Here is a 25,237-nt window from a genome sequence, read left to right on the forward strand (position 1 = left end):
GAAGACATAAAATTTATCTTTTTTGGTTCACGAGTAAAAAAGGTTGGCATATTTGCTGTGAGGTTAGGGTTAGGTTTAGGCATTTAACCACGCCCACCTGGACAAAACACCAAAGAAAGAGGGAGTCCCGAGAGTTCCAGGCAGGAATCTCCTCCAATGTGGTGAATGTGCTGCTGAGTGCGCAGGCGCGACTGTGTGGTTTTTGGGATAGCATGGGGTAGCTTTTTGCCCATGTATATTTGTTAGCCATCTTTTCATTGAACATTGTGCTTTGTTTTTTTTTACCATATAAGTGTGACCACTTTCACCCTGAAGTCCCTATTTTTGGGCATTTTCAAAATCTAAAATACATAAATAAATCACAATAAAGCTAATCTACGAGCTCGCAACAAGCGACACGCTGTGAGCTTGTAGATTGGCAATTTATTTTTCTAAATAGGGCATAACCACTTAAACCGCTTATGGTTGAGAGGAGTCCCCCAGTGCTCCATACTAGTATATTTTCCGTTTTCTGTTATTGTGGGGAAAGCTGTCGCTGAAAATAGCCAATCGATAAGCTCACAACGCGACGCAAAGCTTGTCGATCAGTCGATCGCCTAATTCCCCACAATACGGATGCTGGGGTTTGAGTGGTTAACCAGGGAAGTTTCACCACTTTCACCCGAAGTCCCAATTTTGGGCATTTAAAAAAAATATAAATAATAATAATCACATTAAAGCTAATCTACAAGCTCACAAGCGACACGCTGTGAGCTTGTAGATCAGCTATTTGATTATTTATTAAATAGGGCTTAAGTGTTTAATATAGCCTACATTTTAATTTGTATAGTTCAATAGTATAACATTTGTTGCAACAAAGCTCACAACGCTCAGAACGTGTTGTGTATGTAGATTGAATTTTGTTTTGAAGTTTTGAATAGAGCTTAAGTGGTTATTAACATAACATTTAAATTGGTATAGTTCAATATAGTATAAAATACGTTTCTTTTTAACTCTTGACATCAGATTACATGAACTCTATCTGGGTGACATTGACCTAAGGACCTAAGATTAATGTCAACGCAACCTGATTGCCATCATTAAAGGAAAAAGAAAGTCTCCTATGTTTTGGGACACCCAGGGCCTCTCCCAGGGGAGGCATAATGAATGAGTAATAGAAAGTAATGGTGTGTCAGTCTTCCAATCTTAAAACACATAATTACATGTTTTATCGAAATGACTGCAGATGTGTCACAATGTGTCATTTGCATGGGTTGATTTATGTTGTAAAGAACTTCAGTATACAGTCCTGTGGCATTGATTGGATTTTTTGGTTTAATGATTACCATCAAACATTCTTTGACAGTGAGTACTGTGGTCATGTTGGAGCAGGTATGCATTTGTGATGGATTAATGCTCACAGACCTGTGACATTTCCACATCCATGATGTTTCATTGCTTACACATTTGACACGGGTAAGTTAGACACATGATAATGTACTAAACATGGTCCTTCACGTAGGCTTATGGTTAAATAAAAATGTTTCCCCATCATTTCGGTAAACATAAAGCAGCCATGGCTATATACAACATCTAAAAATAAATTTCTCATTTTGTCAACAAACGCACTTGAGTCAACTTCATTTCTCATTTAAGACAAATTACCCTCAGTAAGAAAATGTATTTTAAAGTACTGTATCCACACAAAATAAATTCACTGTGGACTTCCTGAAAAGCCTACATATATAAACTCTCCAGACTGACAGCTGCTAATGACATGTTTGGAACAATGTCTCAGTGCTTGTGATTGCCATGACATACAGTTTTGGTTGCAATGTTCTCCTCTGATAGAGACCCAAGATAAACGCAGCAAATGTATCGTTGCCAGGAAAAATATGCTGACCTCACTGTTAGTCATAATGAATCATCTCTCAAAAGAGGCTAGAGATACAAAAAAATGTTTACTGTGCAGAAGTGAATTTGGTTGAAATAACCTCATAATTCCACACTGTGGTCTAAAAATGTAGTCTACAGTCTGCATGTTTCTGCTGCACTATATGCGAGTCCTGTATGTCCATTTAGAGTGCCGGTGGTCCTGCGTTTACTCATTTAAGGTTGGGTTGTTACTGCATCAAATGTGTCCCATTGTGCCAAAGCAAATTTATGAACTTTTATGAACCTCATACTTGGCAATAAAGTGTTTCTGTTTCTGATGTAAGCCTAATTTCTACTCTGTAGTACAATGTGTCGCTTGTCGATAAGATCAGTTCTTGTCGGCAAGTGACACCGTCATGGAGTATAAAGAGAATAGGTGTACACATTATATATCGTTTTTCGTTTGTAACTTGACACAGCAGTAAGTAATGTGCAAACATCTTAGCTTATAATACACAACAAAACTACAATATCCAAAAGCGGCCATTATAAAATATTCAAGCGGCATATATACAAACACACACATATGCATTAAATATATACAATTCTGGTGAAACACTCTGATATAATTAAATAGCCTAGTTATATACTTTCCAAAAATGTATAATATCTGGCAAAGAAAAAGAAAAGAAAAAAATCTAAAATAGTATAAAAATAAAATTGCCATGTCTCCCTGTAGTGCTTAACACAAAAATTAAAGTACAAAGTCATTCCTTTTTTCTCTCCCTCAGTAGTCAATACAATCTTTAACGTCTGGTGTACACCATATCTGTGGGCCAAAATAAAATAAAAATTATGAATTATTGACTGATTTACTGCGTTATCTGACTTGAAAACTAGAACTATTTGAGTCAAGAAATAATGAGGTATAGACTAATTTGTGACAATGTCTTTGTATAATATGATTTGATATGATATGATATGATAGCATTATCAATGAAAGATGCATACCTCTTTGGGCATCAGGGTTCACATTCTCATAAATGGGGCAGAGGAGGTTTTCCTGTTCATTGCGCAGCTTCCTGGCTCGCAGCACGTCTCGCACACACTGGTGGAGATATGCATACTGGCACTGGGAAGGAAATTAAACATTGGGATGAGTACACTGTCACACTGACTTTGGAAGGGGAAACATTTTATTAGCCTGGCATGGCCAGACTATTATCACTGCGAAGATATTAGTCTGGAACTTCGGTGTGGAAGATTAATGTCCGAGGGGCGGTAACAAACAGATTCAAACATCACAGCAAAGAAATTCCCACTTTGAATAGTGTGCTGTGCTCTGATTGGTCGCCCACAATTCTGGGGCGAGTGAAATGTGATTTAAATCGAGGAGTGCCAGACCAATCTGCCTAGGGCTATTTGTCTTTAGAGCTGTGGTAGATTTGTCTGGTTTCCAGGCTAACATTTTATACACACAAACAGAAATAATGCTGCTGTGTTTTCTCAAATTCAATACTACTCAAACCACCATCGTACCCCACCCCAGTCTAGTCTCTCAGGAGAGATAGGTAGGCTCTCACCATTTCCAAAGGCTCCTGCCTACCCGTCAGTATAGTTTAAGTTCCCTAGCTTGGTCTATTTAGCAGATGTTTTCCTATTTCCTACTGCCTCTTCAAAAATTCTAAAGCAGAAACTCTACAGACTGCCTCTGGAGTTTTAGATATAGGCTGGCTTGATAAACGAACCTCTGTCTGCACCATGTGTGAGCGGTGAAGACGCAGGTCAAAAATGGCGCCATAGAGGTCCACAGTGTCCTTGGAGTCCAGCTGCTGTAGCACCCTGTCCAAGACTATGAAGGTCCCTGTGCGTCCCACTCCAGCACTATAACCAGAGCAAGGGAGGACAAACAAAGATTGATTGAATACTTCACAAATGTAAACAGCACAGTGCGACATACAGTAAGACATTAAGGCTAAAAGGATAATACAAAAAAGTCCTGTGTCAATTCCTATGAATTGAGTCCTATGTATTCAATTCATCAACAAAACAAACACTGTATGTACAAAGGAGAAAAAGTTAAAACGGCGACAGTGAATGGCGCTTCCTTTCGATGGGAATTTACATTTACCTCCCCTTGTGGTCTCCTGATAGATGTTTTTTTCAGGCCAATTTTGAAAGAGACCAGTGATACATCCTAACATCCTTTAATGGATGGTGTCAGGGCATTCCACATTTTGGTGGCAGGGTAGTAGAATGAGAATTGTCCCATGTTTGTTCTCAATTTGGGTGGTGCCAGATCATGGTTGTTCCCTCTAGTGTTGTGGCTGTGGGTGTCACTCACTTTGGAGAAGTAGTTAGACAGGTATGAGGGTATTGAGAGCATTGTCCCTTCACTATTTTACATACCAATACCATTGATGTTAATCCCATAAAGAGATAATGTGAGCTCTGTCAAGAATCAGTCAGTATCATTATTGACAACTAAATTCAATGTAGGGGCTAGAGACTATTCGGAAATTTAAAAACAAATTGCATTGCAGAACCAATGCAAAGACTTTTGGACAGTCCTTCATATTGAGACGTGTTTGTTAGCGGCCATTTCTGTTTTAGCCCCTACATAGAATTTAGATGTCACCAGACGTATTGGTAGGCAGACATCTCCGATCGTCTGGCTAAGCGAGACTATGTGACATACTACACCACACCAGTGATGAACTCAAGCTTACAGCATCATGAAGAAACTGTATACTACCTCACAGAGAATTCCTGAGATGGCTAATTTGAGCATCACTCTGGTACTGCAGGATATGACAACAGAAAGAGCATTCAGTCCCTACCTGCAGTGGACCACAGAGGGTCCAGAACCGGGGGTTCTGTTGATATAGTCTCTGACGGTGCGGACAAACTGGACCAGGGACTGGGTGGTCTCTGGTACGCCATGGTCAGGCCACACTGTGTAGTGGAACTGGCGCACCACCCTGGAGTAGCTCAGCTGTTCTTCCTAAAACACCCACGGAAACATGGTCAGGATGGCTCTGTGTTTATGATTACTGTAATGTGATGTATCACCGTAATATGATGCTGCTATTCTTATAGGGAACATTCAGGTATGTACTCAAGTACACAGACATGCATCAAACGGCATTTGCAAATGGCATTTATGCTTTTTTGCCATGGTTGGAGTGTCAGATGGGTGGGGTTTACAACACTAGGACAAGTCAGATAGCGTGAGGTTGTCACGGAAATTCTGTACACACTTGGCGTACTTTCAAACATTTCCCTGTGATTCTGTTAACATCGTTTCACTCCCTGCATTGTTTAATGTGGTGTGGTTAACCCCACCCACCTTGTTTCTCAAGCAAATTAAAACAAACACTGCGAACAGATGCTACAAGTAATATGTGACCTAGTTTTGGTCTAGACTTACACTGCAGATCTTGAACTCTCTTATGGTCCACTCTGGTAGAACAGACTCAGAGAGCATCTGGACGATCAGATCTCCGTAGTACAGAGGGTCTTGGTCAAATGGCCAGTAGTGGTCACACTTCACCTGCATACATTACAAAGATGTACAGTATGCAGTAGTTAGGTCAGATTTTGTCAATGTATTAAAGGGATCTTATCCAATAAAAGAGCCACTAAATATGATCTTTATACACACCCTGCCTTTCTCCACACACTGGGTCACCATGACAATGTTGTGCACATTCTGTTCCCACACCATCTTCCAGAAGTCATCTTTAGTTCCTGGCAGAGGGCCCTGGGTGGCAATGTACTCCCTGCGGAAGTTGTTGCCCTGAAACACACATGAACAGTTATTTTTCAAAATGAGATATTCACCATTAGGCAAAGATGCCAGCATGTTGACACGTGTTGCTACAAGTGCAACAGTAGAACTACCATAGGTTCATGCAAATGTATTAGGATCAGTCAAGAACAAAGAGTGCAAAGGTCAAAACAATATCTCACTGACAATTAGAGCAACATTACATTATTTTTATATATATACAATTTTATAGCTCTTTTTATTTAATTTGAAAACAGTGAACCAGAGGTAATCATAGGTCATAATTTCTTACTTTGTACATAGATCTTGATATACAATGTCAGACTTGACTCAATGGTGTGTGTACATTATCCATATTTTCCTTATTATAATATTAATATAACATTCTTCTAATTTAAGCCTTAAAATAGATGTGTGTCTTTCCATACAGTACATTTAATATTTCAATTTGATATACAATACCTTAATCAAAAACAGATTAGTGCAAGGTATAAAAAGTAAGAGCCAGGCATAAAGGCTTTTATTTTGCATCTGGGTTCTGTACACACACTGACATCAAGTTGAATGTACAGTAAGTGCTGGGCTTACAGGAATATAGCTGGCATTGATGTAGTCAGAGCAGGGATCATCATCAACGTAGGAAAGCTTCACTCGCGTTGAGTCATCTGAATCATGGAACAAAATAGCGAGGGTTGAGCAAGACTCTCGCCACATAAATACTGGATGCAATGCTGAGTAATGAGAAGGTTGCAGAACGAGAAGGGGTGTGGCCTTTACAACCACGCGCAATCTCTCTCTAATCGCTGCATATTTGTACTCCTTAATGACTTTCGCCCACTCACAGGGAAGGATGTTGTTGTATCTGTTCTTGCCCCTGTTCTCTGGCAGTAGAGCCGTGTCTAAGGGCTGGTTGCGACCCACGTCCTTTAGATCCTGTAATGAGTGTATGAGAGACATTAGGTTGGAATGGTTTGGGTACAAAGTGAGGCAGAACAAACCAATACAAAGCGATCAAATGTGGTTTACAAACATGATTGAAAGAACATTAGTCAGTAGCAGCAAAATTGGCATAAAAATGCCATAAAAGTGGTAAAATGGCACAACCATGTTTGAAAAAAAGTTATACCTGCTGTTAGAAAATGACAGCACAGAGGTGTGGTACTTCTTAAAGAAGAATTCACTTGTTGGTTGACAGATTGATAACACTTTTATTGATTGGATACTGAGAGAAATAGTGAATAATCTTCAACATTTCACTAAATTCTCCACAATATAGTATATTGGAAACAGTATCTATACCAAAATGTATTAATCATTATATTTTAGAATAAAGTGTGCCATCTACTGTTCATAGTATGTTTTGCACTGTCTCTCAATACTGTCTATAAGGTCCTGTTGTCTTTTTTTATCAGTCTGAGTAGAGTCTGAGTAATTACTGTGAAGTTAAGAAACAGAAAACATACTTTATAGTCACAGGTAAATACAGTGCAAAAGATGTAACTAACCTCATACTCTTCTGACAGAAGGTAGTTGGAGTCAGCCTGTAGTTTGGTGTAGTGGGACTCAAAGTGCATGATCTTGATGGGACTGTAGTTTACAGAGAAACAAATGTCAAAGTGAAATTGTAACTTAAGCATTTTGCAGACATTCTCATCCAAAGTGCAACCAAATAATATTAAATTCACACATCCCCAGCAATATAAGAAACCAGACCATAAGGAGTACACTTCTCAGAGAAACAGTGGTCAGACAACGGAAGTTACGAATGTAACTATGGTTCTGTGAATTCCCGGATGACTGCCAGTAGGCAGTTACAGTAGTGAATAATGCCTCTCGCGCTCCGCGCAGGTCGAGTATTTATATAAACAAAGTCATGTGACGCGTAGGCTACCTGTGCGTCCGCCGTCCCGGCTACATAAGCACATGATAGCCTGCGCGCGGCCTCTAAGAATCTTCTCGCCCTGAAAGATTCCGAGTGACCAGTATTACTGGCAGTCATCCGGGAATTCACAGAACCATAGTTACATTCGTAACTTCCGTTCTGTTTCATTCCCTCCTGACTGCCAGTAGGCAGTTACAGTAGTGGATGACTTATACCACAAGTGTCACGAGGAATTGCACCCACCTCCTAGTCTGCCGTAGCAGCCAGCGGCAGGATCGCTGACGCCAGTGAGGAACCAGAGGCCACGTCAAGGCGATAGAACCTCGAGAAGGTGGACGGCGCTGCCCAAGATGCCGCCGCACAGACGTCTGTCAGTGACACCCCCTTCATCGCCGCCCAGGACGTGGCTACGCCCCTGGTGGAATGGCAGATGACATTTGAAGGGGCAGGTTTACCGGCTATGTCATAAGCCTTCTTAATTGCGTCAACTACCCAGTGGGATAGCCGCTGTTTAGACAGTGCACATCCCCTATTCTTTCCGCCGTAGCAGACAAATAGCTGCTCTGAGCGTCTAATACTCTGCGTTGCTTGAATATATAGTCGCAACGCACGGACTGGACACAGTAAGTGGGCCCTTTCCTCCACCTCGGATGTAAACGGGGGAGGATGGAATGCCGCCAACTCTATGGCCTGGTTAGTATGATTGGGGGGCAATACCTTAGGTAGGAATGAGACATTCGGCCAAAGTGTAACCCCAGAGTCGTTCGCCTTCCAATGAAGGCATACTGGACTAATAGAAAGTGCGTGGAGCTCACTCACACGCTTAGCTGTCGTGACTGCTAACAGAAACGCAGTCTTAATGGATAAAGAGCTCAAGGACGACCCTGCCATAGGCTCAAAGGGCGCCCGGCTCAATGCCTGCAGGACCAGAGGTAGGTCCCAAGTTGCAGCACGCCCCACCCTAGGGGGGCGTAACCTCTTGGCACCGCGCAGAAACTGTGTCACCCAGTAATGCGCACCAACTGACCTGCCATCAATATGGCTATGATTAAATGATATAGCGGCCGTGTGTACCCTCAACGTGGAGGCCGCACGGCCGGCATCAAGTAGACACTGTAAATACTGTAGTACATGTTGTACAGGGCAAGAGACTGGGTCTAGACCCCTGTCGCTGCACCACGATGAGAAAGCAGCCCAGCAATTAGAGTACACCAACCTCGTGGAAGGGGCTCTTGCACTCCGCAAGGTCTCACATATCGATGGGTCAAGCACACTCAAGAGTGACTGATCCCTCTCAATGGCCATACCCAAAGCTGAAGGAGGCTCGGTGATGGATGCCATACCTTCCCGTCCAGCTGGGACAGGAGGTTCTCCCTCACTGGAAGCTGCCAAGGATCCCCGTCCAATAGACTGAGGAGCGTTGAATACCACACTCTCGAGGGCCACTTGGGGGCCACCATGAGAACTCTGTGATCTGACAATCGCACCCTGTGAAGCACAGGCAACAACAGGGGGATCGGAGGAAAGGCATACAGGAGCGCTCTCGGCCAGATGTTGGCGAGAGCGTCCATCCCAAGTGGCGCACTGGCCTCTGCCAGGCTGAACCACAGAGGACAATGAGTTGTGCCTTCTGAGGCAAACAGATCTACACGGGCTACCCCGTACCGATCCCAAATCAACTGCACCACCTGGGGGTGCAATCTCCACTCCCCAGAGGGCAGTCTCTGACGAGACAGATAATCTGCCACAGAGTTTACTCTGCCTGGCAGGTGCATTGCCCTCATCGAGGGAAATAGAGGATAAGCCCATGTCCACAGTCGCTGGGCTTCCCTCAGGGACTCCAGAGACCTGGTCCCTCCTAGATGATTGACATGATACACCACTGAGGTGCTGTCTGTCCGAATGAGCACATGCTTCCCCCTGAGAAAGGGTAAGAAGTGCTTCAGCGCCAAGGAAACAGTCCGGAGTTCTAACACATTGATATGGTGTCCTCTCCACCGAGAGCACCATACCCCCTGGACTGACCTCTTCTGCCATACCGCGCCCCAACCTTGAGGCGAGGCATCTGTTGTCACTACCTCTCGTCTCGCCGGGACTGAGCCGAGAGGAACCCCATGCAGCAGGAATGCAATGTCCCGCCACCGGCGGAGATAACCAAGGCACCTGCGAGTGACTCTGACCTTGACCCCCCTGTGTAGACAGGGGTCCATGCGAAGGCCATTGAACCACCTCTGTAGTGGGCGTAGATGTAACAGCCCAAGAGGAGTGATCGCTGAGACTGAGGTCAGCATGCCAAGCAGTCTGAGCCATGTTAGGACAGTCAACATTGCCCCCAGGCGGAAAGACCGCAGGAGGTTGTGTATCTTTTCTACCCTCTGTGTAGTCGGTCGCGCCTGCATCGATACCGATGCTAGGGACATGCCGATGAAGGTGGTCTGTTGTGTCGGAACCAACGAGCTCTTTTCGAGGTTCACCGACATGCCCAGTGCCTCGATGTGAGCGAGGACCCTGGATGTCACCCGTTCCGCCTCCCTGAAAGAGGGGGCGCAAATGAGCCAATCGTCGAGGTAGGGAAGTATCTTCACTCCTGACAGGCATAGCGATGTTAAGGCTGCCCTCATACACCTTGTGAAGATGCGGGGAGCTAGAGACAAGCCGAACGGCAGAACGGCAAACTGGTAGACTTGGCCTTGAAAGGCAAAGCGGAGGTATTTTCTGTGCTCTGGGTGTATAGGCACATGAAAATACGCGTCCTTGAGATCTATTGAGGTGAACCACTCCCCCTGTGTGATCGTCTGCAGGACGTCGATTGTGCGAAGCATCCGAAACGGAAGGACCTTGAGGTACACGTTCAACCTTCTTAGGTCTAGTATAGGCCTGAGAGACCCGTCTTTCTTTGGGATGAGAAAGTAAGTTGAGTAGAACCCCTCGTTCTGTGAACGTGGGTGAACTACTGTTATGGCTCGTTTGTCCAAGAGCTTGGCCACCTCTTGGGCCAAACACTGGGCCTTCACGGGGTCTGTGACCGAGGTCACCCTGACCCCTGAAGGTGGTGGGGGTCGGCGGCGGAACTGCAACCTGTAACCTTGAGACATTGTTTTTTTTTGTGTATTAATTTTTATTGGGTTTTTTATAAGACAAGACAAAACAAGACAAACAAACACCAGACTATAATGTGTAAGCATGAGTAATTAACCTATCTTAATGAGGTAATATATATAGGCAGAGTACAACAGACCACAGTATGCAGTTGGACACATCAACACTCGAGCTTAGAAAAAAAAAAAAAAAAAAAAAAAACGGAGCAATCACACTGAGTCGAGGTGGGACACGACAGGACCCCATATATATTCGAATGTTGCCAGACTGTCCTGTTTGTTGCAACGAAGCCTCTCCAGGTGTATCAACGATATGAATTCATTAAGCCATCTGGTGAAGCAAGGAGCGGTGGCGTTTTTCCACTCTGTCAGGATAATTCTTTTTGCAACCAGTGTGCCCAGCATAAGAGTCTGCTGGACAGAGTACGGCAGGTCAAGAGAGACTTCAGAGCAACCGAACAGGGCAGTTAGTGCGTCAGGTGCGATGTAAAAACCATATACTCTACTGTACCATGAAAAAATGTTTTGCCAAAATAAAACAATCCTTGGGCAAGACCAAAAAGTGTGACCCAACGTGCCCTTGGAGATGTTGCATCTATCACAAGTATCGGAAACAGTTGGATACATTTTATTCATCTTGACCTTAGAATAATGTAATCTGTGCATGACCTTGAACTGGACAAGCTGCAACCTGGCATTGACTGTGCTCAAATGAATCCTTTTCAACCCCTCGCTCCAGATCTCATTAGTCAGTTCAACACCAATATCAGCCTCCCATGAGGTCTTGATATGAGTTGTTGATGGAATAGCTAACTTGGAGAACAGTGAGACAAATTTGGATATTAAGTGTTTAGAGTTTGGATGGTGTTTCATTAAAGCATAAAAACAGTGTTCCTGAGGTATATTTTCAAAATTATTGAAATGATTTTGAACAAAATGTCTAACTTGTAAATAACGAAAAAAATGGGCATGTGGAAGAGAAAATGCTTCTTTCAGCTCTGTAAATGATGCAAAATGGTTATTAATATATAGGTCAGAAAAATATATCAGGCCCTTTTCCTTCCAACATGAAAAAGCTGTATCTGACTGAGATGGAATAAAATTATGATTAGAACAAATGGGAGAGTGTACTGACAGATCGGGAACTGAGAGCACTCGTTTTACCTGCTTCAGAATTTTGAGTGAATTTGTCAGAACAAAATTGTCTCCAACTAGGTGTGCGGGATACTCCTTAGAGGAGAACAAGAGAGCTGAAAGTGAGCTATTCTTCACTGCGTGAGATTCGAACTGGAGCCATTTGGGAGCATCAGAGGGAGTTTGGGGAAGCTGATCTTGCCAGTAAATTAAAACCCTGAGATTGGTTGCCCAATAATAATGTTGGAATACAGGGAGGGAGAAACCCCCCAGTAACTTAGATTTTTGTAAATGACTCTTTGAGATACGGTTGGTTTTGTACCCCCAAATAAAAGACATTATTATAGAATCAATCTTTTTAAAGAATGACAATGAGAGCTTGATTGGAATGTTCTGAAATAAATACATAAATCTGGGAAGGGAAACCATCTTAATTGCGTTCACACGCCCTATCATAGATAGCGGCAGCGATCTCCAATACTCGATGTCTGACTTGAGTTTATCCAATTGAGGGGAGAAATTATATTTAAACAGGGACTTTGGATTCAAAGGAATAGATAAGCCCAGGTATGTAAACTGTTCTGTTGCAATTTTAAAAGGTAGAGCATCAAGATAAGTCCGATCCAGATTGTCTGTAAGAGGGATAAATGCGCTCTTTTGCCAGTTAATAGAATATCCAGACAGCTTACCAAAACATTTAATTAATGAAAGAAGCGGAGGGAGGGATGAGGATGGATCCATCATAAAGATTAATAAATCATCGGCGTAAAGCGACAATTTACATTCCACGTTGCCTACCTTGATTCCTTTGATGTCAAGCTGCTTTCTAATACTTATAGCGAGCGGTTCAAGCATTAAATTAAACAATAACGAGCTCGTACAACAGCCCTGCCTCGTACCGCGTTGGAGCTTGAAAGATGTTGATTTATTGCCGTTAGTCAGAACGGAGGAGGTAGGGGAGGCATAAAGCATCTTGACCAATTTCAAAAATGAATCACCAAAACCATAGTGCCTTAATGTGGCATGCATATATCTCCAATCGATCTGATCAAAGGCACGCTCCGCGTCAAGAGATATAACTACGGGTTTGTCATTTGGTTCATATTTAGCGTACATTATATTAAATAGTCTACGAGTATTAAAAAAGGAGAATCTGCCAGACATAAACCCATTTTGATCAGGGTGTATAAGAGATGGCATGTGTATAAGAGATGGCATGTGTATAAGAGATGGCATGTGTACCTGTGAACCTTGAGACATTGTTGTCAAGACCCATGCATCCTTGGCATGGTCTGCCCAATAATTCAGGTGCTGCTGTGAAAATCTTCCCGCCGCCGGCCCCCGACCCTCAGGCTGTGCCTGGAGGGTTATTTGGGGGCTTGGGGGGGCGCTGGTTATGCCATTGCCCACGCTGGGGCTGGCGAGGTGGGCGCCGCCCACCTCTGGACTGATGTTGCCATCTGCCTGCAGCCGCCTGGTCCCGTTGCCAGGGCTGCGGCTGAGGATTCAAGTAGCCTGAGCGTCGCGGGTCCCGCGCGCCACGTGGCTTAGAGGGTCGAACAGGGGGGGCCATCATGCCTCTACCCCGTTGACCCCAGGCTTCTGAAGCCTGTCGTGACTGCTGCCTACGTTCTAGTGCTTTGTCTGCCTCTGGCCCAAACAACTGGCCCGGCACAACAGGGAGCTTCCGCAGCGCCTTTCTGCATTCGTCAGACATAGGCGCCTGAGCAAGCCACACCTGACGTCGTGTCACGACCAGGGTGGACATCAAACGGCCAAGTTCACTTGACATTAAGCCGAAGGTCTCAAGAGCCACATCGTTAATGTCGCCCAACTCACTCCCTGGTTGCCCGCTCTCTAAAATCTTGGACTGGGCGAGGAGGAGCACAGAGAGAGAGTTCCCCATACGGGCCATGCAGGCAGCGGAATCATATGCCTTTGATAGGAGGCCATCAGTGACCCGGCACTGCGAGCTGGGACAGCGGGCTGTGTTCTTCAGTGCCTCATCTGGAGGGAGAACCAGCGCCGCAATGCACTGGTCCACAGGAGGTATGTGAACCAGTCCATGTTTTTCTGCCTCACTCATGGAGGCCAGGGCTCTTGCATCCTTGCCTCGGTGGGCAGGTGCGCCTGGATCAGCCCAACACTGCTTCAGCTGACTTAAGTAGTGAGGCGAGGGTGGGACAGCAAAGGGTGGAGCCACAGCCACCCGTCGGAAGAACGGGTTACTCACCACCTGAGCGGCCGGTGGCTCATCCAAACCGACCTTAGCCAGGGCAGCACGCAGCGTTGCACGCAATGTGCAGGGCCCGTCTCCCAGCTCAGTGCTTCCCGAGCTCCTGCGGGAAGTCTCTGAGCCATCCTCAGCCTGCACACTCCCAGGCTGGGGAGTACCATGAGACCCCTGGTCGGGGAAAGGGTCGTACCTGGGGCTATAACCCCCGTCATGGAACATAGAGTCTGAAGCTGCAGTTGACAGGACGTCAGCATTGTCTTCCTCCAATTCCCAGGCCGCCTGGTGTGGAGGAGGTGCTGGAGGCAGGCGAGGCAGTGGCTGCACCATTGCCTTAAGGCGTTCTACTTCAGCTCGCAAATCGTCCATCTCATGGCGATATGGAGCTGTGCCAGTTGCCGCCGACTTCCTCGGGTCAGGGTCACCGCAAGACCTGCGCTTGCGCTTTTCCCTCCCACCGGAAGGGACCCCAGAGGGTGGAAGGTCTCCCCCTTTGTACAGGAGGTTCTCCACCTCACGCAGCCTGGCCTGTCTCACAGAGAGTGGCAGGATGCTACAATTCATGCATGCCTGGTCAGTCAGAGCTTCCTTAAGATGACCGATACCCAAGCATGATGGACACAATTCATGGCCGTCCTCGACCTGAAGGTGAACCTTGCAGGACGAACACTCCATATCAAGTCAGTTGTGTAGCCAGGCAATACCAGCGAGAGCTGCACACCACAAGTGTAGCTAACCAGACAGGCTAAAGTAGCTTGCTGTTAGCTTATCAGGCTAGGAAATCTGAATACTAACCAGAACGTCCAGCAGATCTGATACTCACCTTCAACAGTTTAGAACAGCTTAAATGTCAATCAGGTGTTTAACCAGGCAATCCTAGCGAGAACTGTGCAGCCACAGTACGCGTCAGGAACTTCCAGTACCTTTAATTAATTGATTATTATTATTTTTAATCAATTAATTTTTTTAATTAATTTAACTTTTTAATTAATTTAACTTTTAATTAATCAAACAAGCTATTATAGCTAGGTAAATCAGGCGAGTGCTGTGGGCAGCCCACAGCACGCGACCGACACCCAGTGTGGAGGAATCACTATCACAACACTCTGTGTAAGACAGTGTGTGTGTAGCTGGTGAACGAGCCACGCTCGAAAATCCTCCCGATAGATAAAGAAAGAGAGGAGGAGATAGTTTGACAACCACAGCCTTAAGAGGGCAATAAATTGCGCTCTCGACAACAGTCACAGGCAGGATGTCAACTCACCAAACAACACGTAGTGTCTTACTCTCTTTGGACCTGCAAAACAAAGAACCGATGCACGGATTCTCCGGAGCAATACCTACCCGCGATGCACGCCAGGTAGCGAGAAGTTCAAAGAGGCCGCGCGCAGGCTATCATGTGCTTATGTAGCCGGGACGGCGGACGCACAGGTAGCCTACGCGTCACATGACTTTGTTTATATAAATACTCGACCTGCGCGGAGCGCGAGAGGCATTATTCACTACTGTAACTGCCTACTGGCAGTCAGGAGGGAATGAAACAGAACACAGCTGTGATCCTCAAAAGATCCTCAAACCAAATTAATGACAATAATAGAAATAAACAGGAGAGTACTGGCCGGGCATACAGTACCTTGAAATGCGACGATTGCTGAAAAAAGGAAAGACAGGCATTTGTTACCAAACACAAAAGATTATAGATTAATTAAGCAGGCAATACAACAATAATAATAACAACAATACTTCTGTTACTGGAAAGTTCTACACATGCACTTTGCTGTGATTCTTTGCAGTAAAGAGCAGTAAAAACCTCTTTAGATTGATTAAATGACCGATCCTCTTACCCCCTCGGCCCTGCGTGGACTCCTGAGACGGGTCTTTCTCTCCTCATACTCATCCTCACCACTGGTCTCTCCTGCACACTGCTGCCAATACAGGACAACACCAAAAGACAGCAGTGTTTTAAGTTGAACCCTTCATTTCACACCTTGGATTCAACCAGCTGCTAGTCCTGGCCAGCACAGTTCTGTTCACACTGAGCTGTCAGTATTGTATATTAATACACACTCACACTTTACGAGTCTTCTGTCTACAGATGAGAAGAGCGGCGACTGCCACCATCATGGCGATGAGGAACATGCCCGCACTGACACCTTCAATCACACCACTCATAGGTTCTGTGGAAGAGTGACAGACTGTACTGTATGCATTTCCAGATACTGGTGCAGTACCTGTTACCAGAGTACTTGGAGGCCAGTCTGGAGCTGTGTGGAACTCCAAATACGTTATGTTTTATGCTGCAATCTATCATGTCAGTCATTCAGAGATCATCTGTAGGCTAGATTACTTAAGTACATATAACATCATGCTCACCAGCCTCAGTGACCACAGGGAGGGACAGATATGTGTCGGTGTAGAGAGGGGACATGTTGCCAGGGTGGTCCTCATCGAACAACTGGGTAAAGGCACGTACACTGAGCCTGAGCAGGGAGACAAAACACTGATGTTTGACATCTTTCCTCTCTCGAGTACAGATCTAAAACAGGTATTCAGTTGTAGCGGCATAAATGGAAAGTGTGTCAAAGTACATTCATGAAAATATTCAATATCTATCACAGTTGATATACAGTGACTACAATGATGTTTTAGCTGTCAATAGAATACAGATTATGTACTGTATCATATTATTTACAGATTAGCTGTGACAAAGCATAGCTCCTACGTGTGCTCCACACTACCTGTATGCAGTCTTGGGTTTGAGTGGTCCATCGCAGAATGGATTTGAGTCCCACCTCACTTTCTCAACAGCGTCCAGGTCTCTGTCTCTGTCCTGGGGGTGTTTGTTGTCACACACCCCTCCAAGGCTGTCCATGCCGGTGCCCAGGCTGATCTCAAAGCTCTGGCTGCCGGCGTCTGGGCCCTCGGCACACTGGCTTTGGAAATAGTTGGTCTGGTAGGCCTTAACGGAGGAGTTCACCTTGTAGTCCAGGTATGAGGGCAGCGGGTGATGTTGTTCAGGTTGGACATTCTCAACATCTTAAAGTGTCAAAAGAATAGCGTGAGACAAGATTCAGGGTTGTGGTCATTTTATTGTGTCCATGTGCATGTGCGTGTGCGTGCGTGTGCGTGTGCGAGCGCACGCGGGTGTGTGTGCGTGTGCGTGCGTGTGTGCGTGCGTGTGTGTGCGTGTGTGTGTGTGTGTGTTTATACCTGCCTCGATGTATGCACATTTGAAGATGTTGAGGACATTTCTAGTCCCACTGGCAGTGGGAGTCTAAAGCCTAATCCCTTTGTGCGATGGGAGTTTATGGTGGTATGAATAGTATGGTAATGTTGGTCCGTTTGTCGGTTGGTCCAGCCATCAATTTGGTCCATAATAGGATATCTACTGGCTGGATTTGCTGTGCATCTTCAAGCTCTGCAGAAATCTACTTTTGGTGACCCTGTTGCCTTTCTTAGTCTAGTGCAAGCCTTAGGCCAAAATATCCTATTGCTGAACTCATTCATGCTCCCTGAAGGATGATCCCTACTTCAGTGAATGTACAAAACAAAATTCTTCCTCTAATAAATAATTTGAACAAATGTAATGAATCATGGAACATTTTCTTCTTTATTTTTAGTGAGTGCATGAAATGGCATATATTCAATTCTGTTATGTGAAGGTATCCATCCCTACCCTCTGCCTCTTTCACCACCACAGTGAAGAACTTGACTGCTCCGTTGACATCGCTGAACCAACTGCAGTTGAACTTGAAGAAGATGGAGGACTTGGTTACCATGGCAGCCCTGTCACTGACCCGCATGCTGAGGGGTGGGAGCGGCGGGCCTAGATGGAATAACACAACTATCATTAGCACCTAGCTGTAGTCATAATATAATCATTAACCACTATAAACACTGTGCAAACTAAAAGTCAATCAAGGTGACCTCGTTGGGGTGCTCCTGCTCCTACAGTATCTAAATAAAACAATACTTTAAAAGAAAGAAAAACTAAAAGAAAAGCTTTTAAACCCTTTAAAAAAACATTTTAAATAATTTCCAAAACCTTTTGTACCAAAACTATCAAAAGACAAAAAGCTGCCTGTTCAGGCAGTAGTAATAGCATGACCTGTAGCTGTACTCTTAATAGCAGCAGTAATGGTTTCAGTTGTAGTGATTTCATTGGTTGCTTTATTTTGTCACTGGAATTCCGGATGGCTAACAAGAACAGACAAGACCTAACATCATATAATATAGAGACAGAGCTGTTGATCACTCACGGTCAATCATGGTGACCACACTGTCCTGAGCGGCCTCGCTGGTCATGCTGTCTGAGATGGCCTTCACAGAGATGGTGTAGCGCTTGTGGGGCTCCAGCTGGGTGATGAGGTAGACGTTGGAATCGCGGCCCGTCCGGCGCGAGTAGACCAGGGTCCCAGAGTCCTGGTGCAGGCACTCGATGGTATAGGAGTCGTAGTCAGCCTCTGGCGGGCCCCAAGAGCAGGAGATGGATGTGGAGCTCTCCGGACGGCAGTGCAGGCTGTGGACTCTCTCTGGCTCTGGAAGAGGAAGAGGAAGCAGGAGGTAAGAGATGGAGATGAGGAGTGGTTACAAAGATTCCTATCACAGCTATTAGACAGTATCAAGATCATAAACAACTCGAAAACGGTGGGAGAGGAGACCATGTAAGAGAGACAAAGAGAGCAGATTCTTGCAGGACTAGCCGAACTACAATATCGTTGTCCCTATACTGTATTGTCTCTAACAATGTTGAAGCTACACACTAGATGCATTACCTACCCCCAGGTTGGGGTCAGGCTTATCAAATCCTGGATAGAACATGCCAAACCTGGTATGGTATGGTTGCACCTACAGTACCACAGTTCTACACATCCACTGCTTTTCTCTGGCTGATACCTACTGGTACGAATGCTCTTGTGGATGGGCAGGCTGTAGGTCAGGACAACGCTGGGCTCAGTGGCTCCGCTGACTGTACGCAGGCTGAAACTGTAGAGCCGTCCAGGGTACATGCCCTTCAGGATACGACTGCCGGAGGTGCGGGTGTGGTACGGGTTGATGACGGACAGCTGGTCGTGGGGAGCCCACTGCAGGTCAAAGTCATCATAGTCGGAGCCAACGGGGCTATTCCAGGTGATCTCCAGGGAGGTGTTGGTCACCCCACCGAAGGAGAACGATGTGGGAGGTCTGGGGGCTGGTGAACCACAACAGGGCAATAGAGAACAAATGAGTGACTTAAATAGCCTTTGTTTTAGGCCAAACTAGTCAAATCCGTATGATGCAGTTATTTTATGAATGTCAACCCAACTCTTACCAGTTCTGCCCGCCACGTTGGCCCTGTTGGCGAGCTCTCCGCTGCGGCTCAGCATCACAGCCTGGTAGAGACGGCCGGGGACCAGGCCGGAGAAGATGAACTCAGTTAGGTCTGTGCCCAGCTGTTCCTCAGCCTGCTGCTTGCCATCGGGGTCGTAGAGGGACAACAGGTAGCCACTGAGCTCTCCAGCAGGACGCTCCCAGCTCAACCTCAGAGACTCTGACTGGTTGGAGCCCTGCGCCTGCAGGGAAGTCACTGCTGCTGGGACTGCATGGTACACAGAGAATAGTTACTAGGGATCAGTTAGACTTAGACTATCCATTTCTTGATTTTTTTGTGGCAGTCTCCAATATCGATTATCATCCAACATTATCATCATATCATATAAATAAATAAATAATAAATACAATCAAACTAATTGGATAACAGAAACTAAACGTGGTATGTGGCTGATTTTTTTTTAAATACAAATCATAAAGAAAAGATGATACATGTGACCAAATTGCACCAATACTGTAGTTATTAATTCACACCTCTGTGACTATAGGGCTACTCAGGTTGATCCACCGATTAGTGCATTATATTAGATTTATTATGTTCAAATACAGGTCATGATGACCGGTGTCACATACTGAACCATCCCCTCCACCTTCACTTTCCTCTGTCTTTTCACTGACAAATAATAAACACTAAAAGAAAACGAATCAACCTCAGATATATCCCCTCCCCCTCCTCACCGGTCCTGGCCCAGATAGCCGAGTCGTTGGTCTGATCTCCGCTGCGCGTCAATACAACCAGCCTGTAGGGGGCGCCAGGACTGAGCCCCTGGAAGGAGCAGTCTTTGCTGCTGGGCTGGCCACTTCTGCGGTCCCTTAGCGAGTCGTCCCCATTGTAAAGGTAGATGTCATAGGCCTCAAACTCGCCCTCCGGTGGCGCCCAGTGGAAGGACAGGCTGGTGGTGGTATTGGTTTTGATGGAGAGGTCAGTGACAGCTGCAGGCCCTGAGTCACAGAAGATGATGGGTCTTACTAATGCATTTTAGAAGGTCTCAGATATACATATATACATATATATTTTTGTAAAGTAATGCCCTTCTTCATCACACAAAAGTATTGCAGAAAAGTTTTGAAAATACCAGATCTACAAGCTCACAACATGTCATAGTGCGAAGTGCTGTGAGCTTGTAGATTGTCTATTTTCACTATTTCATTGAAAAATAATTAAATAATAAAAAAAGGCACAGTTTTGGGCATACAAGGTTTCAACCCGACAGCGTAGATATAATAGTAGATATTCTTACGAGTGCGAGCTTCTGCGGTGACCCCCAGGCTGCAGACTCCTCCGCTGGTAGTGTGGACCTGGATTCGATACTTCTTGCCCGGGGTGAGGCTATCAAAGCGGTGCTGGGTTTGTCCTGAGGGCTGGGAGGAGTTGGCTACCAGACTGCCCCTCTCGTCCAATAGCTGCAGGCCGTAGCCGTCAGCCACGCCCAGAGCTTCCTGCCAGCTGACCTGCAGGCTGCAGGTGCTATGACGATTGTCCACCTGCAGGCCCGTAACTGTTGAGGGGACTGGAGCACAGGAGGCCGTTCTTTATTTAACTGTGTGTGTGTGTGTGTGTGTGTGTGTGTGTGTGTGTGTGTGTGTGTGTGTGTGTGTGTGTGTGTGTGTGTGTGTGTGCGTGTGTGTGTGCGCGTGTGTGTGCGCGCGTGTGTGCGCGTGTGTGCGCGTGTGTGCGCATCTGTGCACGTGTGTGCGCGTGTGTGTGTGTGTGCGTGTGTGTTTGTGTGTGCGTGCGTGCGTATGTATTTGTAAATGTACATCTGTGTATTTGTCTGTATGCTCACAAATACGCAAAACCTGTAATTTTAAGCTCAGGTCTCACCTGTGCGTCCGCTGGCTGTATTGTTATTGGTCAGCTCTCCACTCAGGGATTGAATGGTGACACTGTAGAGCTGGCCTGGCTGCAGGGAGGCAAAGCTCAGTTCATTCTCATGCTTGCGGACGGGCTTGACATCCAGCCTGCGACTGTCCTTGTACAGAGACACAGAGTAACTGTCCAGATCTCCCTGCCCTGGAGTCCAGCTGATCTTCAGACTGTCACTCAGGCCGTTGTTGCTGATGTGGATGTTCTTCACTTTACTGGGCACTGGGTGTTGAGGACAACGATCAGAGACACATTTCAAAATCGAGTTTTTATATAGAACGACCGACCGACTAAAATTGCCATCCTTACAGCCGCCAGGGGGGCGGTTGTAAGGCGGTTACATTTTTCAGCGGTTAAATGTTTTCCTAAACGAAGGGTTGAATGGACCATGGGAATCGGCCTACTGGCCTATCTGGTTGCTATTGTATAGCCGTAGCTAATGTGTGATGTACAATTTCCAAACCACAACCCCGTACGTGGTTTGGCGAGAAAGTTCTTTGGATAAACAGGAAGACATTTTCAATGGAGGGAGACTTTAAGTTACTTTAAAATGACTACATACGTAATAATGCTTTGCATCTCTTACAGTAGCATACTGTAATAGCACATTTCAATCCTGAAGGCTGGTGTTGCGTGCCAAAAATTGCTGATTTACAAGGTTGTAAATGATCTATTTTCGGAACAAGACACCATAGTATGACGGAGTATAAATTAAGCATGAGTGCAACAAGGGGGCTGCTGGTCTGGTTTACTGCTGCTACCCTGAACAGGGCTACCTCGTAAAAGAGATATTGTATCTCAATGGGATTCCCCTGTATACATAAAGGTCAAATACAATAAAATAAAGTTTACCTGTACGACCCTCTATGAACTTGGCGTTGTGGTTGGGCCCGCTGACGGTGGACACCTGGATCTTGTAGAGGCGGCCGGGGGTGAGGGAGGTCACGGTGCACTCACCCATGTCGCTTCCCCGGGGGACGGGCGGGAACACCTTCATGTCATTGAACAGCACCTGCACCTCATAGTGGTCTACGTCTCCCGGAGCAGGAGACCACGCCACACGAAGGTCCTCCGTCCCCTGCCCAGCCAAAGACAGGGACCTCACTGCAGCAGGAACTACACAGGACAGGACAGGATAAGGGTTATTCTCAGTGGGGATATGTTAAGTGCTGAAATTTTCACTATCAAGTATTGTAAGAAACAAATAATTGTATAATATCGTATTACAACAACATAAGTTGGCATTAAGTGATTATGTTTTAGTAGTATTTCTTTAGGCATTTAGTTGAGCCTAATGATGATCTTAAATACCATTGTGATAATCACAAAAAAACTTAAATGTTATCAATATGAAAGAAAGAAAATGAATTGTTAGGTTAAATCAATTATCAGATACAATTTGATATGTGTATGTGCAGTATGCTTGCCCTTGGGCCTTGTACTTAAAAAACAATAAAAAGATCTTGAAAAGAAATCAATTATCAGTCACCCTTGAAATTTCATGTGTTATCTAGCTTTATTGTACAGCATGTGACAATACACCTAGAACCTTGGATATATGCACAGAAAATTCAAAAGTGCTGAAGGTCACTCACATGTTCGTCCGTCGGTAGAGACACTGGTCTCGTATTTGCCACTCCAGGTGCTGACCACCACGGTGTAGAGCCTGCCAGGGACCAGGCCGTTGAACACACACTCGTTCTGTGTCTTGAGCACAGTCGTATTCTGGTGGAAGACGTTGTGCTTGATGACCACCTGGTAAAAGTCGAAGTCGCCAGCCGCATGGCGCCAGTACACCTTCAGATAGTCATCACGGGCAGCGTGGGTGGCGTGGGGGTTCTGGACACTGGACGGCTCTGAGACGGATGGAGAGACATTTATGCATATAACAAATGCTTGTGTCTATTGCAAATATTACATTTCCTACATGGCTATAACCTTAATGCTAACTAAAACATGTACAAATATGAAGTAACACAGTAAAAGCCTACAAATATTGTGTTCCATACAAAGTACTCCATTGTCATTCCAGCAGCAACAACAATAACTTTTACTTTCATATAGCTTCTTACATGCATACATGCATACATAGACCCACAGATAAATAAGAAATCAGCTCTTAAAAAGCAGAGTCAGTGGGAGGAGCAGAGGTGATACATACGTGTGCGTTCCTGGACTGTGGTGTGGTTCTCGTAGCCACCACTGCGGGAGGTGATGGAGATGTTGTAAAGGCGTCCCGGGACCAGGAGGTTGAAGCCACACTCTGGGCTGGCTGACTTGGACATGACAAACTGTTGGACAGTCTTCTCCCGGTCCCTCAGGGTAACCAGGTAGTTGTCCACCTCACCTACTGCCGGGCGCCATGACACGCTGAGGAAGTCCATACGACCGTTGTTACTGACTGTCACCTCACCAACAGCAGCGGGAACTTGGAGGAGAAAGGGAAGAAAGAGAGAATTAAAAATGGTGATTGAGAGAAAAACTTTTGCTTATTTTGAAACGTTATATTTTAGAACTGGTGTAACAATCTCGGCAGCCTAGGGGGCATGCTTACTTCTTGCCGTTTATCACTTAAAAGTCGTTGGTGATTTACAAAATCTATTACACATATTTTTCACGAAAAGCAAAGTGCTCTAGTTGGAATTCAACAATGCACAGCGGAACCTCCGTCCTGTTCCTTTCTCCAACAGGAAGTCTTTGATGAACGGACCTTGACTTATTTTTTTGTTCGCATGGTTTTGACTTCCTGAAAATTCCAGGCAAATTCCTGTTACATCAGATAAGAGGCAAGTTTTTCAACAATATCCTCTTGTCAGTTTCAGATACAAAGAGCTGTTTACAGTCCGTCAGTCAGCATATTTTGGAGGACCTAGAGGGGTGAGGATGAGTGCAAGAGAGAATTGACATTCTCAGACTTCATCTATTGTGCTTGAACAACCAAGGACAGGATTGTGTTTTGTTTGTTTGCATTCTTTCGTCACATCAAAATAACATTGAAAAAAGAGGGGACTAACAATATCATTTCAACACCCTAGTAATGTGTACATATCCATGGAGAATACATAAGCAAAACAGGTGAACATACTAACACACACTTGTGATTTGATTTCTGTTATGCAGTTCAATTCTGTCTTTTTAAAGTTTATTTATGCTGTCGTAAATTTGTAGATCTGATATTTTCCACAAAATGTTTGCCTATTATCAGTGCCATTTTTAACTGGGGTGGCCCAACTTCCAAGTGGGACACTGACGTACACAGACACAGACACATATTAATTATAATCTCCACCACCCATATATCTATTAGGGTGACTTACATTCCTGTGTTTATTTAAAATATAAATAAACCTAAAAAGCTTTCCCCCCATACAATCTGCTACATCTAACAAGAGAAAAAATGAGGTCCCCCCATCCCCCTCTCTCCCCCTCTCCCCACAAACCCACCCCCAGCGCTGCCTGCCCAGACAACCACACTCACTCACTCAATCACCCCTCCACCCCCCCCCCCCCCCCCCCCCACCCCAACCTTTTCCCTTTAACTTTGCACCTTTTTAGCGATGATTCCAGATGAAAAGAAAAAGCAGAAATACCCTCAAAGCAATGACACAAAACCCACTCAGTCTCACCAGTGCGTCCCTCTGCCACCGTCTGCCTGGAGGTCTGTCCAGCTCTGACAGTGGTCACCACCACCTTATAGAGGGCACCGGGCCGCAGAGCGTGGAAGCTGAGGTTGGTGGTGTCGGCCGCAACACTCTCGTTCTTGATGACACTGCTGTCATGGACCAGCAGCACGCGGTAGGAGTCCAGCTCCCCAGCCGCTCGCTCCCATCGCGTCTGAAGGCTGTCTGTAGTCCCACCATTGGACACTTGCAGCTTGGTCACCTGGGCTGGAGCTGGAAGAGGGGGCAGGTGGGACAGGGAGATGGAGAGCAGAAGACTGGGGTTAAGACAAATAGCAAAAAAAACTTCCTGATTGAATAGAAAGACAGTCTCTAGGATTAGGATTGAC

At 45.4% G+C, this 25,237-nt stretch overlaps 1 protein-coding gene across 3 annotated transcripts in view; it reads right to left on the reverse strand.

The window, feature by feature from the left end:
* Nucleotides 1-1,291: 1,291 nt before the first annotated feature.
* ptprbl (protein tyrosine phosphatase receptor type B, like) overlaps nucleotides 1,292-25,237 on the reverse strand; it is a 41,660-nt gene continuing 17,714 nt past the window's right edge. For 2 of the 3 annotated variants that reach the window (XM_084059302.1, XM_084059304.1), the window contains 25 exons: nucleotides 24,855-25,121; nucleotides 23,390-23,656; nucleotides 22,824-23,084; nucleotides 22,081-22,344; nucleotides 21,187-21,450; nucleotides 20,603-20,872; nucleotides 20,040-20,303; nucleotides 19,303-19,569; nucleotides 18,892-19,182; nucleotides 18,251-18,529; nucleotides 17,668-17,817; nucleotides 16,730-17,027; nucleotides 16,365-16,471; nucleotides 16,063-16,168; nucleotides 15,836-15,916; nucleotides 15,625-15,642; nucleotides 7,150-7,231; nucleotides 6,487-6,577; nucleotides 6,233-6,309; nucleotides 5,519-5,653; nucleotides 5,285-5,407; nucleotides 4,695-4,858; nucleotides 3,603-3,738; nucleotides 2,866-2,986; nucleotides 1,292-2,683 (listed from right to left, as the gene is read on the reverse strand). In XM_084059302.1, the coding sequence (XP_083915428.1) occupies nucleotides 2,661-2,683; nucleotides 2,866-2,986; nucleotides 3,603-3,738; nucleotides 4,695-4,858; nucleotides 5,285-5,407; nucleotides 5,519-5,653; nucleotides 6,233-6,309; nucleotides 6,487-6,577; nucleotides 7,150-7,231; nucleotides 15,625-15,642; nucleotides 15,836-15,916; nucleotides 16,063-16,168; nucleotides 16,365-16,471; nucleotides 16,730-17,027; nucleotides 17,668-17,817; nucleotides 18,251-18,529; nucleotides 18,892-19,182; nucleotides 19,303-19,569; nucleotides 20,040-20,303; nucleotides 20,603-20,872; nucleotides 21,187-21,450; nucleotides 22,081-22,344; nucleotides 22,824-23,084; nucleotides 23,390-23,656; nucleotides 24,855-25,121 (4,406 nt within the window). In that variant the 3' untranslated portion in view covers nucleotides 1,292-2,660. The remainder of the gene's footprint in view (nucleotides 2,684-2,865; nucleotides 2,987-3,602; nucleotides 3,739-4,694; nucleotides 4,859-5,284; nucleotides 5,408-5,518; nucleotides 5,654-6,232; nucleotides 6,310-6,486; nucleotides 6,578-7,149; nucleotides 7,232-15,624; nucleotides 15,643-15,835; nucleotides 15,917-16,062; nucleotides 16,169-16,364; nucleotides 16,472-16,729; nucleotides 17,028-17,667; nucleotides 17,818-18,250; nucleotides 18,530-18,891; nucleotides 19,183-19,302; nucleotides 19,570-20,039; nucleotides 20,304-20,602; nucleotides 20,873-21,186; nucleotides 21,451-22,080; nucleotides 22,345-22,823; nucleotides 23,085-23,389; nucleotides 23,657-24,854; nucleotides 25,122-25,237) is intronic. The other variant, XM_084059303.1, reaches the window with a different exon arrangement.

This window comes from Gymnoscopelus microlampas (genome assembly GCF_963454915.1).
Source record: "Gymnoscopelus microlampas genome assembly, chromosome: 6".
NCBI classification, from domain to species: domain Eukaryota; kingdom Metazoa; phylum Chordata; class Actinopteri; order Myctophiformes; family Myctophidae; genus Gymnoscopelus; species Gymnoscopelus microlampas.